We start from the raw sequence: 18106 nt of genomic DNA, 5'->3' as shown, positions 1-18106 counted from the left end.
GTTGGTTAGCTGTGGAATGGCACTGACAACTTGCCAACCAACTTCCATTCCCGTCTCAAGGTGCTGCATCACATCCCCCTCGTGCTGTGCCACTCACATTTCCTACACCAAGCTTCTCACTAGCTGATTTCTTCCCAGGCTTTTCTCATCACTCCCAGCTCTCAATTCTGATTCTAATTCAAGAAGGTACTTAAAGCCCATGACTGATTTTAAGAATGTCAGTAGGGGTTTCAAATTTTAAAGTCAGCATGGATTTAAGCAGAGGCTTTTGGGTCTTCAGTGGCACCACGACCTTGGCTTTGGCAGGAACACAACTCACGCCCTAAGTGCTGTCTCTGAGCCTGCAGCCATGCACTCCACACCACCTTCTCACCTACACTTGGGAGGAGGAGATGTTTCCTCTGGGTGAAGCACAACAAGGATGGACAGGGAAGGACAGGAAAACCAGGGGGTCAACAGCAAACCAACAACCTGTCTCTTCCTTCTGCTGGTTTGGCTACATTTATGGCTGAGAAAGTCTAAATACCCCTGCCACACCAACACTTTTAAGCAGAACCTCCTAAATAATTTTAAAGTAAATATTTGGGGGGGTTGAGACAGTTAGAAAAAAAAATCTGTCCACAGACAGATATTATCTGCCAATAAACTAAGAAAATGGTTATCCACATCTGAACCACCAGCAGAAAAGCAAAGCACTTCTGTAACCCCTGACCATACTGACATATTTAAATACATGATACACATCCCTAGAGACACTGCACATTAAAGCTGACTTCACAAAAATGGGTTCTGATAACTGAAAGAGGAAACATCTTAAGAGTTCTGATTTTTGCTTTTAGCAAGCAGCACATTGTCAATATTTCCGATTAGAGACCAGCTATCACAATTGTCTCAAATAATACTTTTAGTCCACTTTAAAAATTTACTGCTAAAAGCTTTCTTTATACTTAGTATTTTCCAATTTTCAACCAAAGGTAAAGTAACTTCAAGAATTTAGTCAAACAAATGCATTTTCCTCTTATGAAAAATAATCCATTATCCCACTTTTCCCATTAGCACATGCCTAAGCCAACATTCAGAAGAAATGTAAACAACTCTATTCATATATTGTACAACATAGTGTTCTATTTGTTCTCTTCTATTCTTAAATTTCCATTCAGTATCAAAATAATTACATACAAGAATATTGATTTTTCAAGACTTAAACCAGCTTCCCTTTTAAAACACTAATATAAAAATTTCTCATTTACAACAAATAAAAAATCTTCCCTAAAATGAAGGAATGCAAGCATGAATTTTGCAGTTATGCTGGTACAAATCTGTGACGTGTGCCTCTTCCTCAATAACAGCCTTACAAAATATTACCTCATTCATCCAGATATTTCTTTTTCTGCTAAAAATAAGTCTGCACTTTCAAACAATAGGAACAGGCAAGTAGGTTTTGCATTTCCATACATATGAGTAAATTCATTCATGAGGTAATTCTATTAAAGATTCAGCTGGATCACTTAGCACAGATTTTCAATTACATAAATGTTAGGTATTCTGAAGCTGTGTATGCAAAGATCTTTTCTAGATACAACTAAAAATTGCACTGGTTTCCACTTCACTACCATTTTAGGCCACTGTGTATTTCACAAATCCAGGATCTGCTTCCACAGTGACACAACAGTTAATTGATGTTTTTCTCATGTACATTCTGTTTTCCTCCTAAGGGACTGAAAATAGAGGACTCCATGAACTCTGCTGTACTTTTGATTTCCTCACTTCCTGGCTGACATATAACCAAAATTCCTTTGACCAAAAGGCTGAGCAGAGCTTCTGTGTGTTTATTCCCAAAGAGCTGATTAAACACAGATCCCATCCTGAGTGACCTGGCCAGCACAGCTGACAGATTTGAAACCCTTCTCCTCCACCATGGCACCATGAAAAACACAAAGGTGTTCCTTATCATTGCCTTGTGCTGACTGGCTGGAGAAATACAGAACTCAGCTGTTTGAGAAGCTGGATTTTACACACCAAGCAGTGCCCACGCAATTTCTCTGGTCAATTTGAAGACTCCAGAGCACTTCAGAGGATATAACTGAAGCTAAACTGAGCTAAATCTTGTGAATTAAGTGGAAACATGAGCAGTAAGGACCAAGCTGGATAACTGGCTTGGATAACTGAGTCACACCAGTGATATTTCAGTGTGAAAAATCCACCAAAATCACAGTGCATGGGACACAATGATAAATAAGGAGCCCTGCAGTGTAAGCTGTTTGGAAAAAAATCAAATTATAACAAACAAAACCAGTATGTGGACAACATATGGAAAATGATGCACTCAAGCTCTCAGATTTCATTTCAAGCCCATCTATAGCCATACAAGCAGACTCAAACATGCACATTTATTAGGCAATTGTGCCATCTACTTCAGACTCCACTCCAAGTGCTCTACACTGCTCCAGGACACACCTGACTTTTCCTGCTGACTTCAGAAACCTTTTTTTCTAGTTTTGGTACCCTAAATCAGCCACTGAGACTTGTGAGCATGAATTACAACCATCATTTCCTAAAATCTGCTCTGTTGAAGTACCTGACTAAAGTCCATTTAAAAGCACTCAGAGCAGGTTTAGGTTGGAAGAGAGGTTCAGCACTGGAATGGGCTGCCCAGGGAAGCGATGGAGTCCCCACCCCTGGAAGTGCTCAAAATACAACTGCACTTCACAATACAGTTTAGTTGGCACAGTGGCATTTGGTCAACGCTGGACTCAACATTTGAGGCCTTTTCCAACCTTAAAGCATTCATAGAATCATTAGCAGCCAAGGAGCGAAGGCACTTGTTAAAAGAAATTTATTTTCTTAAAAGAAATTTATTTTCAGTTCTACAGATCTTTATTTTCAAGATTTCAGGCATAAAATTGGAATTTCTAAAAGAATTTATTAAAATTGGAACTGAAAGCTGAAGTGACACAAGGTCTGTGTTATATTCCCAACTCTCTTTGCAAAACTGAGCAAATTACTTATGAGCTTCACTTCTGTCTGCAAAACTGAAATTAAAATACTAACATGTAACAGAACAAACATCAGGATTATTCATTTTCTCAAAGACCTTAAAAACCACATGTCAAAAGACTTCTAAATTCAATTCTGAGAACTAATTTATTCTCTAGTGAAGTTTAATACATCTTCAAAATCTTGAAGAACCAGTAAAGAGTCATATTCCCACTATCTAAAGTTGCATATCTAAAACAGGTGGACATACCTAAGAAATTCTATATATAAATATATAATCTGGCATCATGCTTTGTACCTCAAAAAAACCTCCTGCCCTTAAGTAGAAGAGAACTTACTGAACTTGCATTTCATTGAAAGCCAATTTGTACTCGATGATCTTAAAGGTCTCTTCCAACCTAGAAATTCTGTGATTTTGTACTCAGCTTATCTTCCACAAAATATTATTTCAAAGACCTGATTAATTCCAACTGGTGTAACTTAAACCTTGGTGGCTTTTACAACTAACCATGGCAATTCTTTTTCTTCTCCCTACAACTTATGACTTTCAGGCTCAATATTCCTAATGAGTATCACACCTTCTTGCCAAAGGGGATAAAAAAACATGAAGTGAGGAACTAAAATCCAAACTCCAAATAAAGCTGCATGTTTCCCCTCCAGAACTGCAGAGGGGGCTGGGGAAGGCAGAAGGGACAGCTTGAAGAGGAAGAGTGATAAACAACGTGATCCACAGTCATTTATTTCCAAGTAAACACTCCGCCTGCTTGGTGCACAGGAGGCTCTGAAGAACTACTCCACAGTCTGATGAGTCCAACTTCAAATTAAAATCACTGTAGGAGGAGAGAACATCATGAACTAAAATCCAGTGTTTCATGGCAGTTTAACTCATGACTGTGCACTTCCATGCTCCACATCTTACTGATGTGTTTCATGGAATCAAAGGGTCCATACACTGAGATAATAATAAGTTAAAGCATGTGACAGTCCCTAAAAAAATTTCAAACAGATGCTTTTTCAATTCACTGTAAAGCATCTAGCCAGATAACTCTCGCTGTACTTCATAAACAAACAGATTAGAGGGCACAATGCTGTTCCTATTAATGTTACTGGCAAAATTCCCAATGTCTGCCAAGACAGAAGGATCAGATCCAAGGTCTCGCATGCCAAGCTGACAAACAGTAGACAAGTCAGTAAATATTTGCATATTTTAACTAAACATTAACATCTCTTGTAAAGATTTATGCTAAAGCAATGATGTTCAACTTGCAGTCCTACAGTGAGACTGGTAGGGATTTACTGTCAATTGAATTTACTTCAAGAGCCACATCCTGGGAATGGCAGAGTGAAGCGAATGAACGAGCCCCATTGCCATGGGGAACGTGCAGGGGAAGAGCCTCTCCAGCTGCCTCCCATTACAATCCAGAACCCTTCCAACAGTTCTGCTGAGGGAAATAAGCACAAAACACTCCTTGCCAAGGCCATTCAGCCGTGTCCTCCTGCCAGCAGCTCTCTGTCCTGCGGGAAGGGAAGGCAGGAGATGGATTTGCCCTTCCCCTGCCTATTGCGGTCAGGCTGGCGCAGGCGAGCGCGAGCAGGGCAGGAACTCTGTGGGATCTCAGCACCTCAGGACTGAGGTGTCACCGAGACCACCCTTGGGGGGCTCGGGAGTCCTGGAATGTTCCAGAAGTGTGGCTGGACTTTGATCCTGCACAGGAGACGACACCTGTATGAGGACAGGAGGATTTCACCGGGGTGAATGGTGAAGGGATTAGTTAGTTAGAGAGTGAAACACAGGGTTTAGGATTTCTGTACAGGGGGGTTTAGAGAAGTAAGATGGAGGAATTGGGGCGTGTCCTGTCCTCCTTCTTCTTCTTCTTCTCCTCCATCTTCTGTGGTGATGGTGGCACTTTGGGATTGGTCATTACTAAAAGTGCACTGGTCAATAAGGGTGAAAGGTATTGGGGAAAAATGATAAATATTGTACACGCAACTTTGGGTATAAAGATAGGTGACTGTCCGGAGGGCAGCACAGTGTGCTCATGGCTGGCTGCTGAGCAGAGCTCTGTCGGGCCCAGAGAAAATCTTTTAGATAAACAATTAATAAACACCGAGACCGAGAAAAGAACTGAAGCCTCTTCTGGTCCTTTGATACGCGGGCTGCCCCAAGGCCACCCCGGGCCTTTCCAGGCCATCCAAACAGCCGAAAATCGGCAGAACTCCACTCATCCACACAAATGCAAGCACTCTGTTTCCCCATCCTTTGGGATTGTTCAGCCCGTCTCACAGACTGGAAAAGCTGGCCACCAAACTGGAGAGAAGTTTTAAACATGTAATAAATTCAGGCAATACTCAAGAAAAGACAGCTGGTTTATCAGAACTTCCCAGCAATTCCTTTTACGAGCAAGAAGAGACCTTTAGATTTATTTACGAGGCTGGTTGCTCTGTTCTTCCTCAGTAACTTCTGAGCTTCGAGTCAATTGGAACTGAATTTCCCAGAAGTCTGAAGGGTCTTGAAGATGCTGCAGTTTTCATGAAAAATGTGTAACAAGACAGATAACAGAGCCAGGGAAAGGTTAAGTTATAACTCAGCCTCTTATTGATACCAAGACATCAGCTACCCCATCAATTACTGCCACGTGCTGCCATTTGCCATTGAGAGCTGTAGCAAAGTGTCACTCACCACTGAAAGAAAAGTCTTATTTATTTTTCTTGCCCTTAACAGTCAGTGCCATAGGCTGCATTCATCAGTTTAACTGCTCCAGGATCCATCCAATAATCTCCAGGTTTAAGCAGAGTTCCCAAACTTTTTAGACTGCAGACCCAAGCAGAGCACATCCCATCCCTTTCTCAAAGTTGTTATTGGTAAACTGAGATGTAAGTAATTCACACATCAAAAATTTGTTATTTCCATAATATATTCAAGTAATGTTTGGGAAGTCCCAATGTTGGTATTGCTACAATCTCTGTGATTAACAGTTTCCCTCTCACTCAAAATTATCCAGAAAAAAATGACAAGATACTTTATTTTATACAGATATGGAAACACCTGGGGTTTAATGTGAATTAATATATTGAATATGACACAATTAAAAAGTTAGGTACTGTAAACATGCAGTTAGAAATCATGGGACACTGGAATTCAACTAAAATTTCAAAACTCTGCAAACAAACTGCATTTGTCAGTCCACACACTAAAACAGGGAATAGCACATCTCTCTACTGTTGAATCATATTAGAGAGTTGCTCTGGCATCTCTTGTGATCCCATCTCAAGGCATGCCTGCATCCCTGCATGTCAATTGGTTTTGTATTATTACCAAATACCACTAAAATACCTTTAGATCAGTAAAATAAAATTAAATATCCATTTATTCTTCTTACCCGCTGTGGTAAAATAACCCAATCTTTGCCTTGAGACAGAAAATAAAATAAAAACCCAAAGTCCCTTTATTCAAGCCTCCAGGATGGAATAAAATAGAGCTGCACAAAACACAGAAATGACTTATGGAGACATACAGGAAAAAAAATGCACTTTCCTACTGCCATGACATACACATCATAAATATCTCAGTCTAAAAAACTCATTTAATAAAATTTGAGTAGATAATGACTCTGCACTGTACCCACGTAACAGAGATGAAAAGGATGGTGCATCTTTCATACACAGGGTGTAAAAGAAAGAATTATATGAAAGGTGCTTTTGGCTTTCTTTTTTTTTAAGAAAAATATAACAGCAGAGATCTCATGCACTCATTTATTGCCATTATGGCTGAAGTCTGTAATAGCAGTTAAGGAGTTCTCAGAAATGCACTGCACACCTTACAGAACAAATAGAAAAGCCTCCACCCTTGAGAGAGGACAATCTAATCAGTTTTCTGAAGTAACTGAATTACTTTGGCTAATGTTGTACAACTCCAGGCAAAATGACCCTACTTTCAATTCCAAAAATGATGTTAAATCTGAAATGGAGCATACAGAATGAGGCAAGCACATCTCAAGGTTTTATTCCATAGCAGAACAGCAGCAGGAATCCTGCTCCAAGGCCTCTGAGGAACATGATCTGCCTGTTTGGGGAAGGGAAAATGGGCAAAGAAGAGGCTCATGATGCCCTCAGCCATTAAATGCTCAGATTATCCTTCCACACTGAAAAATCAGACAGCACCATAAATGAGGAGGGCAAATGATCTCTGGCCACGTAAATGAAGCTTTGAGTTTGATCCTGTAAATCTAAAGTACAGAAAAAACACAGCCACGTTTCTTGGGAAAGGAACAGGAGCCTGTGGGTGGTTTATCATTCACATAATGACACAGGCAATTGAGATTTAAGAGCAAATGCCTTCTGCAGCTGGATCCTCTGCAGGCTTGAAACCACTTTACATACATCACAGATACTAACTAGTTACATTTTTTTGCATGCCAGTTATGACTTCTGTACAGACTACTAAGTGATTATTAACACTTAACTAATCTCTTTTATTTTTATTTTGGAAATAGCAGCAGAAGGACAATCTGTGCAGCCAGCAGCAGCAACACTCAGACACGGCTCAAAATCTGGAAATAACTCATGGCCTCAGCACTTGCAACCACCCCATCATCCAGCACATCCCAAATACCTTCCCATCCTGCCTTTAAAAAGATCCTTTTTCACCCAGCTGCCTGAAAGCATCACCTGTCCTGATGAAACCAAGCAGAATGCCTGGCAAGGCAAAGCACAGCGTGGATGTGACCTGTGCTGGTGCTGTGTGAGAGCCACTCACAGCCAACAGAGAAAGGCTCCTGTTAAACAAAGCAAACACACACACACGTACTGCATTCATTAACTGCACACAACAAACACTGGGCTGCAAAGTTGGATACTCTGAGGTTGTGTGAGGACAAGAGCATCTGTACAAGCTCCTGCTGGCCTTCTGTGTGCCTGCACTATTGTGAGAGTGCCTGTGACTGTGTTGGTCACACAGCACACTGGCCAAGAGTGAAACACCTCAGCACTGCTCCTGAGGCCTTATTTACTGCATGCTGCTCAATTCCTATCCAAAACACAGCATTTGAATGTTGTCATTAACTTTTTGATAATGCCTACAATACTATGACTGACCACTTTACAAGAATTAAGAAAGTATCTTTATCATTCTGACAATACTCCCATTTTACAGAGAATTAAGATAAGAACACACAAGGCAAAAGTTTCTATAAACTCCTTATATTCACATGAAGAGATGTAGAAGTGATTTCTCCCCATTCTGCTCTGCCTGTACTGTACACCCCTTTCACATGACCAACACAGAGCACCTCATGTCTGCAGAGTGACTTAGGAGCATCCAACACTTCTCTACATCACAACATGGGAAAGTTCACTAGAAATACAGAAAATGAAGTTTAGCAAAGATGGGGATTAACTGGGATTTGCCTTCTCCTTTTTTGCTATTCCCTACTCCGTTTCAGAAACACTTTCTAATTCATGCAGATAGCAAAACTGTATTCCAACAAACAATGTATTATAATTATAAAATAAATCATATGTACCCTCACTGCACAGCCTCCCTTCTATTTCTTTCGAATACTAATATTTCTCAATCTCCTTCTCCTCATTCAACCACCCCCATCTCTACATTTATTGTATGTAATTTTGCAAAAATCTGCATTTTCCAGTTTCTGTTTAAATCCAGTCGCTGCTTCCTCTGTGCTGGAGAAAGGCAGAGCTGGGAGAAAGAGGAACTTGGTATCAGGAGAACAGAAAGGGAATTTTCTGCACTCTCATTTTTTATCCAAAATCACACCAGGGAGGAATGCAGGAGATCCAGCCTTCAAATTACACAGAAATCCTGTTTAGCTGAGGCTGAAGCATATTCACTGCTGGGATTATCTTTTACATTTGCACTTAATGCTGATTTGACCAGCACTGAGAAGATTTTCACAAGGCTGATCACAAGAACATCCTTGGCAGAAACATTATACACTAACACATCTCAACTTTGCACAAAGCAGCACTACAGGTCAATAGATTATTTCTTTTCTAATTTAGCATGAACGCAAGAAAATATTTTGCCCAATTTCTAGAAAAGGTGGAATTATGTTGGCAGAACCTTTCTCTCCTCAACAGCACCCAAAAAGCCAGATTATGAAAGACACCTACCATGGGAAATTTCAACCCAAATAATTAAAATCTGGCAAACAATAACCAAGTGAAATGAGGAGTATGTCACAGTAAGCACCAGGTAACATAATAACAGGTGGTGCTTCTGCCCCACCTAAAGTTTTTGGCTCCTTCATAGAAAATCTTTACGTAAACAATCTTTCATAATACCTGGTTAACAACAGGAATTTGTACTCCATATACCTCTAGGTTCACACTGCTTTTTGAGAATAGAGTTTCTCACACTTACCCAAGATGAGGACATTTTAATTGAAATATTGTCCCATGGTTACCATTTTATCCCCATAACAACATCACCAATTACTTACTTTAAAAAAATGCATTAGAAAAGTAATTTAATCTTTGCTTCTCTTAATGAAATTTGCTGGAGAAAAACAAAGGGAAGAAGCAGCACTGCACAAGCAGCCAGCTCTCCATGGAGCAGCACCAACCTGCAAGACTCAAACTCAAATTTACAGAAGAATATCCACATTCTAAAAGCTGGTTTAAACATCATCATCCACAGTTTTCCAAACTATCCTTGATTGTGTCAGAACCTCTCTTCTCAGCACTTGAGTAACAGAACATGGCCTTGTTCCTGTCTCTGCACTAGGGTTTAGTAATAATTTTCACCAAAAAATGACCACTACTCATCTTAAGGACTTACCCAGTCCTGCAATTGCTGATATTACTCTCCAGTGAGTCACAGGGTAGTGCCAGAAGTCCCCTCTGAGGAATGGCTGCTCTATGGTACAGTCACATCTGTGTCCGTGTGACTAAACGTGTGTCACCTCATTTCCAAAATGCCACGCAAGTGCCAAACTGTGTTCCCAAGGAATGCAAAGGGGACTCATAGAAGATTCCCAAGCATCATTTCAACACAGAACACATCACCAGATTTACAAATATATTTCAGAAGTTTAAATGCAAAATCACATCACAAAGTTCTCCAGTGCTCATTGAACCTGTCACTCACGCAGCACCGTCTGCAGAGAGCACTTGACCATAGTTCATTTGCCAAATTTACCAATTTAATCAGAGACAGAATCAAAATTAGCAGTTCCTAACTCTCAGTCTCATGTTCAATTCACAGCTTCATCTAATACAGCTGTATTTGGATTTCAGAAATAAAAGTGTTTTTAAACTAGGAAATTATTTATCACAGCATATTCCCATTTCAAAAACCCCATGCAAACTCTTCCCACCCCCAGCAGCTCCAAAGCTCAGTGGTTCAATCCACATTTTCTCATTTTAACAGGATATTGTAGCAATGCTGAAACAGTCTCCCCTCAAATGTCAAACTTTCACTTTCACACAAGAACCTTCTCCACCCCTGACCTGACACTGCAAGGCAACACTCTGCTGGGAGCAAATCTAGCTGAAAATACAGCTTTGAACCCCAGGGCTAGTGCAGATGCTACAGGTATCTATCACAGTTTTACAGCTGGAAAAATTGGGAAAAAACAAAAGCCCCAAGTTTATTTGCTGATTGAGATGCAAAATCTGAATTACTCTTTCAATCCATTCAAAAGGCAAAAAGATTGCAAAAAATCTTCATGCTGAATATCAGGTACATTGCACAGGTCACAAACTGAGCCAGAATCAGCCAGAACACTGTGGCACAAAACAGGAAAAATTTCTTTCAATATACCTCAGCCTTCACTGCAGCTCTATAATGAACTTTAATTTATTATAGTAGTGAATAATACTGTGACTGAGGTTTTTGTTAGGCATTTCCAGGGCTTAGCACAAAAGGGTCCTACCGTAACAGATTTAATAACACAATCATGCCACCCACAGATCCTCCAAACACATCTTTCCCCAAACCATGCCTATTATGTAACTGTACATGGTATTTTTGTGCACAGTTTTCAAAGTTCAAAGCAATAACCAACGCTCCACCTCTAAAAACTGCTATCCTTGTTGTAAATAACCCCTGAAATTTATTTTTACATGACCATGCTTCAAATAGGTTGGCATAATATAGCTAAGCCTAGTTTGGGGAGTTGTCTTGTAACTCTGTATTTTAATGACATTAACCTTTCTGCATATGGATAATGCTTTCAAACATCCCTATTTCCTCTCCTCAAATGCCTGACCATGGCAGCCCCAACAGGTTCCATTTTTAGACCCTTTCAAGACTCGAATATGGATTCCCAAGCTCTCCCCTCACAGCAAACCCTACAATCAACACCAGGACGTGCATCCAGAACACATTTCCCAACAGAACTCTCCCTCCTCATTCCTTTTGAAACGAACATTAGTGATTCAGTCACGTATCTGAAACCCCACTTAAAGAACTGCATCAGCAGGAATGATCCTGCTGTGGTTTAGGCATAATCCTGACAAAACTTGGGAAGCAGAGGAGCGCTGTCTAGCCCAGCCAAACAAACATAAACAAAGCTACAGCCAAGGAATATCAGTCAGTTCAAACGACAAAACAAATGTCCTGCACCATTCCAAATGTGTGAGTGTCTCAAGATAGGGCCAGAGCACAGTTACCTCAAAACCATTCACACAAACAACCATAATCAAAAACACCACTGGAATAAAAGACCCACAGCGCTGCCTTAGCACAGATTCCCAAGTATGCAAAAAACATCCCCCTTAATGACCTCCCTGTGTAGATAATGAGAGAAATCCAACAAATTCTGGCTCCCAAGATAGCAGAGGAGGAGATGCAAGGCAGCTATTGTGGCTGTCCAACACTATTTGGGAATCCCAGCCTATTGAGACCCATGAAGGAACATTACTTGGGAACAGAGGCCAACTGCCCATCCCTGTCCTCCCAAAATTACCCCAGGAGAAAATGAGATTTTCACTTAAAAAAAACAGACTATCTTCCATTAAGTGAAAAGAAACACAGGGAAGAAGTGTTAATTTTAGGTGGTGCCAAAACCACTGCGCTTTTCATTTGTGGCATTCTCCATTTATGATGGCCACAAAGATTTGTTACCTTCTTGGTTTGCTGAACCACTAAACATTTTCCAGCAAATTAAACACTCGTGCCACATTACTAACAACCAAGAATCTCAAAAACAGCTCATGTTACAGGTTTCCCTCTTGCCAGTGGGGTCTGAGGGGCTATGAAAGACCTTTTAAGCATATTTAAGCACCATAATTTTTAGTGTTTTGATGAATACAGTATTTTTGCTATATATAACTATGGGGGGAAAAAAACCCAGACCGTGAAATTCACAGACTGAAAGATCATTTCTAAGTAACACTTACCCTAACTACCATAAAACCAGCTCAGAGAGTCCACACAGTGCTCACATTTCTATCCTTCACTTCCTGCTGCTGCAACATTCAAAATTTCATACCAAACACAAACCTACTGTTCTTTTTCTTCCAATATTTCAGCATCACAGCTCCAAGAATCACTAGCCTTGCTACTGCTTACAAACAGGAGCACAAAACTTATTTCCCCAAACCACACATAAGCCAAAGATTCAAAACGTTCACCTCAGACACATCATTCTTCATGCAAGGGATATTTCCCAGGTCTAACAGCAAGAAATGGTAAAACAGCTCCCAGTCACATCTCCACATAACATCACCTACAAAACTTCTTGCTCCCAGCTCAGCAGCACTGTGTATCCCCTGCACCTTGGAAAGCCTGTGCAGTTCAGTGCTATTAATTCTAAATTACCTTCCTGCTAAGGTTCAAGCCTTCTAACATCTGACAAAGACTCCATCCCACTCAGAAAATCTGATAGTTTGTACTCATTTGGAAATAGGATGGGGCCACAGTCACCATTCAAACTTTACAGTACCAAAATGGAATCTCTCAGTATAGAAAAATTACATTTAACGAGGAAAAGATTGAAATCTATCATTTCTTATCTGGATTTCCTGTAATAAGGCTGTAATTTGGTATTATGGAGGACTCTGAGAAAAGACTGGATAAATAACCAGTCCATTTCTAATTTACAACAATGAATTTGCATACAAAATTAAGGAGGAATATTTGGGTATGACGTTATAGCCCCATTAAGTATCCTTTAACTTCAACTGGCAGTGCAATAGAAATGCAACAGAAAAACAAATTCTCACCCATGGGTAGTTACAATCTCCCTGCTTCAATTCCCAATCCCTTCTTTTCCTACAATAAAATTCACTTTTCTGTGTTTCTCAGACATGAGGGATTGCTTCTGTTGTAAACATTGGTGTGAAGAGAAAAGCTCAGTAAGCAAGACTGGAATAAGGAACCAGAGTCACATATCAGTGACACCACCATGAAATCCCCCAAAGCTGGGCCTGCTCCTGGGGAGCAGCTCTGACCCTGCAGACTCCAAATCTCCCTGTCTATGAAGTTCAGTTATTTTCTCCCACCCCAAAACATCTGGGGACAACAAATGTTTATTTTCCCAGTCAGTATCTCTAGAAGACCAAAAGAAGATCAAACATTCCTTCAGATTTCTTTTTAATTCCATACCAATGCTGATGGAAACTTTGGAAAAACCAGTCTATTTTACAACAATCTCTCTTCCTTGTTGAAAAAGAATGGCAACCACAGAAGTTTGCACTAAGGGGAGGAAGAAATCCAACACATAAAGTACCATGTCCCTAAATATATGTCATTGATACATATAAACACAAATGCTGCCTTGCTGCCAAAGGCCACAGAGATAGCAAGACAAACAAGAATGAAAAAGGAAGGTCTTGTTTGTTCTGAAAATCTAACTCACAATCCTTCCATTTATGGGGGGAAAATACATACTGAAAAGGAGATTTTGCCACAGCATCTCAGCAAAAGAAGTGAGAAAGGATTCAACAGCTGAAACACGAGCAGGAGGGAGGGTTGGGATTACAAAATCTGGAATTTTCCCTGGAATGATGAGCACTGGCAGCGCTGCACAGACAGGAACACTGGGGATCTGCTTCCTTCCAGGAAGAAAGCTCCAGCAGTGCCAGGAGGAACGCCAGGACAGGGCTGAGGCTGTTGGGATTCTCAAATTCCCAACAGGATTCTTGGCCTGCTGATGCCCCAGGCAGGGGAATTCCAGCTGTCCAACACTCTCTCCCTGAGCTGGAGCAGTGCACACCATCCCTCCCTCCATCCATCCCTCCATCCATCCATCCATCATCCATCCCTCCATCCATCCATCCATCCATCCATCCATCCATCCATCCCCTCCATCCATCCATCCCTCCATCCATCCCTCCTCCATCCTCCATCCATCCATCCATCCCTCCATCCATCATCCATCCATCCATCCATCCATCCATCCCTCCATCCATCCATCCATCCATCCATCCATCCCTCCATCCATCCATCCATCCATCCATCCATCCCTCCCTCCATCCATCCATCCATCCATCCCTCCTTCCTTCCTTCTCCTGCTCCAGCTCCCATGACCTTCCCCAGCTACTCAGGCTCTACACAGGGGATGCATTTAAACAAATTCCAAAACTTTGTTAATTTAGATTTCACTGCTGCTGCCAGACCTGTGAGGTCCCACTGACCTCAGGAGGGGACGCCACTGAGGTGAGAGATTCAAGGGCTTTAATAACCTGAACTGCTCCAGCAATTGTTTCTGCCACTACTAAAATGAAAACACCAAGAATAATGCTCAGTAGCAAATATAAGATGGTAGTAAATAACAAATAAAAAGAGAAACAAACCAATACCCTGAAATTCAGAAAGACTATCCAGCTATAAATGCAAAGGGGATTTTATTTTTAAAAAATTGCAAACAATGGAGAAAATATTTCATCAGACTATTAAATTAACAGAGCTGGAAAACATCATTAATATTATTGCCCAGCTCCTGCATGGGCTTTTTCATCCACAGGCATCAGGACTCCTCACAATCAGTGAGATTCACCATCCCTACTTTAAACTCCTCCAAAAGAAGCACAAAAAGCACCAACAGGTGAAGTGATTTGCATCAGGCTCTCCACATCTCTCAAGCACCAGACCTGTACCTTACCCAGCTGGGAATGTCCCCTCTTGAAGCTTTCCAGCACTCTGACTTACATCTTTAGAGATGAGAATTCCTCTACAAATCCAGGCTTTGAGCAGGAGTTCTCTGCAAACCACAGCCCTTCCTCTACAACCAGATCCACTCACACTGATCCCAAAGCCCAGCAGGAACTTCTGTGAAACCACTGAGATTTCACAAAGGAAAAGGATCCTCCGTGGCACATCAAGAAGCAGAACTGGGATAAATTAGAGAATAAGATGCTGCTTCTACATCTCCCTTTAAGTTTTAGTCTGATGGGAACAGGTAAAAACAAGCCCTCAAACAACCAAACAAAAAAATCCTAAAATAGACCCAAAAAAACCCCAACAAAATCAGCAATTACAACCTTTCAAGTCTTTAAGCCATGACTTTAACAAGCCTCTAGCACAGAAAAATTCATTTGGCTCACCTAAAAAGGCACAGTGCCTGTATGAATTAAAAGAGGGAAAATACACACTGTACATAAGTCCAAAGAAATCACAGAGGTGAAGAGTGATAAAGGAAATGTCATTTCAGCTAGGAAAAATAAAGAAGTAATTTCTGCTTTCAGAACAAATTACAAAGAGAACTCAATTTATCAGTAATAACACATAAAATGTTCCTTCACTTACCAATAAAGAAAAACTGCTCTGCTAATTAAAGTTCAGCAAAAAAAAGCTTAACTCAGCTTCTGCCACTTACAATTCTGCACTGTAAAAGCCAATCCTACCAAAGTCTGATTCCCTGGTTTGCACCCCAAGGAGGAGGAGGGAATGTGGTGGCCCCTCATTCACTTTCCCCTCCTCTAAGTTTGAACTGAATGTTCAAAATCAGCTCCTCCCTATAGACCTGCCCAGCACTCCCAGACTGTCCCCATCACAAAAGCTTTCCCATTAAAAAAAAATTAAATAAAATAAAAAGGGAGTTTTCATTCACAATCTGCCATGGTTCAAAAGTACTGAAACAATCCAATTTAACACACATTATTTTAAATCCTCCCTGACCTACCTATCAGTCTTGGAAAATAATGCAAACTTGCCAAGTATCACTTGCATATTTTTTTTATTTTTTATAAAGGAACCTGCCTTTTCTTATATAAAGAATGGCAGGTGGTGTATTTTATGCTTTGCCTTGCTTCAATTACACTAATTATTAAGAACAACAACATTAGACAATGTCATCAACCCAAACCATCCCAACAGGACCAGCCATGGTGATACACTCAATCTGTCAATGGGGATATCCATTTTCAGAGTATTTTTCTGTCTCATAACTAAATTCTTTTGTTTTTTCAATGAAAATTGAAATGTATTATTTTAAAACTTCCTCTCAAGCTCGCTGTACCTTTGATAATGCAAAAAATCCTATTATCTTGTTAACTCTTACTCATTTTGTCATTAACTGGGAAGCAGCCCTGCAACTGTTTCCCCGCAGTTATTTCTTAATTTCCATCAATGATATGTTTAATCGTGTTACCCTAATCGAACAACAATTGCCTAACAAAGTGCTGAAGCCAAAACAACTGCGCTCCTTTTGGAATTAACAAAAGGACACGTCCCACCGCAGGAAGGGTAACACAGATCCCTCTCCTGCCTGGGGATGTGCCCTAAAAATACACATGTGAGCGGCTGCTGGAAGGGCTGTGCTGCAATGTGCACTGGAAACTCTCCTGTTTTCGGTTTCAGAGCTGATCCAGGGTATAAAAGCTGCTCTTAGGACCTGTCTTAAACCTCCCAACTTCAGTTCACTCTCCCTGCCAAAGCCTCCTGCAGAAAACAAAAACATAAGCTCATCTGCCCACCCTTCAACCGCTCCGAGGGGGTAATTTTACAACAGCTGTTAAATTCTTCCAATTTATTTTTCCATCGTTCCACAAACCCTACCTACCCCATTTTTTTTTTTCCACTTCTATTTCACCATTGTTATTTTCCGGCCGTCTCTCCCATCCCCTCCCGCCCCGCCCGGTACAAAAACAAAGCTGCCTCCCACCCCCCCTGCATCCCCCCCGGAGCACCCCCGGCTGGTGCGAGGCATCCCCGGCCCTGCGGCCCTTCCCGCGGGCCCGGCCGGGCTCGGGGCCGCTCCGCCCGCCCGCGGGCCCCGGGGAGCGCGGCGGCGCCGGGGTCCGGCCGAGCGCCCCGTAAACACCCCGCGAGCGGCGGCCGCCGCAGGCCCTCCGCGGACACAGGGCCCGCTCCCGCCGGCTCCGCGCGGCCCCCGCGCCCCGCAGCGCCCGCCCCGCCGGCCGCGGAGCCCCGCGGGTCCCCCGAGGGCGCGGCGGGGCCGCGGGTGGCCGGTGCGGGCCGCGCTCGGTGCCCGCGGGGGCGGTCGGGGAAGTCCCGACTTACCTGTCATTACTTTCTACGCCATCTTGGATCCACTTGTCAACGTCCCACAAAGCATTGTGGGAAAGGCCGGCCCTCCCCGCGGCCCGGAAGGCGGAGGGCGGCGGTGTGAGGGGACGGGACGGGACGGGGACGAGAGCGGGGATGGGAACGGCAGCGGCGTGGGGATTGGGCCGGGGACAGCAATGGGGACCGGGACGGAACGGCGGTGGGGACAGGGTCGCGGTCCACCATAGGGGATGAGGATGGGGACCGGGACCCGCTGTCCCCTCAGCCCGGCGGCCGCTGAAGCGCAGCCCGGGGTCCCCTCACGGAACAGCGTCCGGGGCCACCTCCGCTCCGCCCGCGCTAGGAAGCGGCAACTTCGGGGGGTTTCCGTGTTTTCTTTATTTTTTCTCTTTTTTTTTTTCCTCCTCCCCTTCCCTGGGCTCGGAGCGCAGCTGCGGAGCCCGAGGGTCGCTGATGCTGGCGGGGCCGGTACCGGCAGGCGGGGGGGCCGTCCAGAGCCGGACACGAAGCCCACCCCTGAGAAAATCTTGGAAAGTAAAAGTACTTTTTTTCATTGTTTTTCTGCGGCGTAAGTTGGATTTTTTTGGGGGGGGGGTCTATTTTGTTTGGGTTTGTTTTTGGTTTTTTTTGGTTTTTTTTTTCCTGTGGCTTTTTAAAGTTCCTTCCCTCAAAGAA

General features: G+C 42.4%; 1 protein-coding gene across 6 annotated transcripts in view; it reads right to left on the bottom strand.

Moving 5' to 3' along the window:
• The window catches only part of HELZ (helicase with zinc finger), a 91065-nt gene extending 73594 nt beyond the window's left edge, over nt 1-17471 (bottom strand). For 4 of the 6 annotated variants that reach the window (XM_064728216.1, XM_064728218.1, XM_064728217.1 and 1 more), the window contains exon 1: nt 17426-17467. Coding sequence is in view for 1 of the 6 variants with exons in the window: in XM_064728220.1 (XP_064584290.1) it covers nt 17426-17432 (7 nt within the window). In the remaining 5 variants the exon portion in view is untranslated. Of the gene's footprint in view, nt 1-17425 lie in introns of all 6 variants that reach the window. The other 2 variants (XM_064728220.1, XM_064728222.1) reach the window with 2 other exon arrangements.
• Between the last annotated feature and the right edge of the window lie 635 nt (nt 17472-18106).

This window comes from Zonotrichia leucophrys, chromosome 18 (assembly GCF_028769735.1).
Source record: "Zonotrichia leucophrys gambelii isolate GWCS_2022_RI chromosome 18, RI_Zleu_2.0, whole genome shotgun sequence".
Taxonomy (NCBI): domain Eukaryota; kingdom Metazoa; phylum Chordata; class Aves; order Passeriformes; family Passerellidae; genus Zonotrichia; species Zonotrichia leucophrys.
This window is presented reverse-complemented; position numbering and strand designations above follow the sequence as displayed.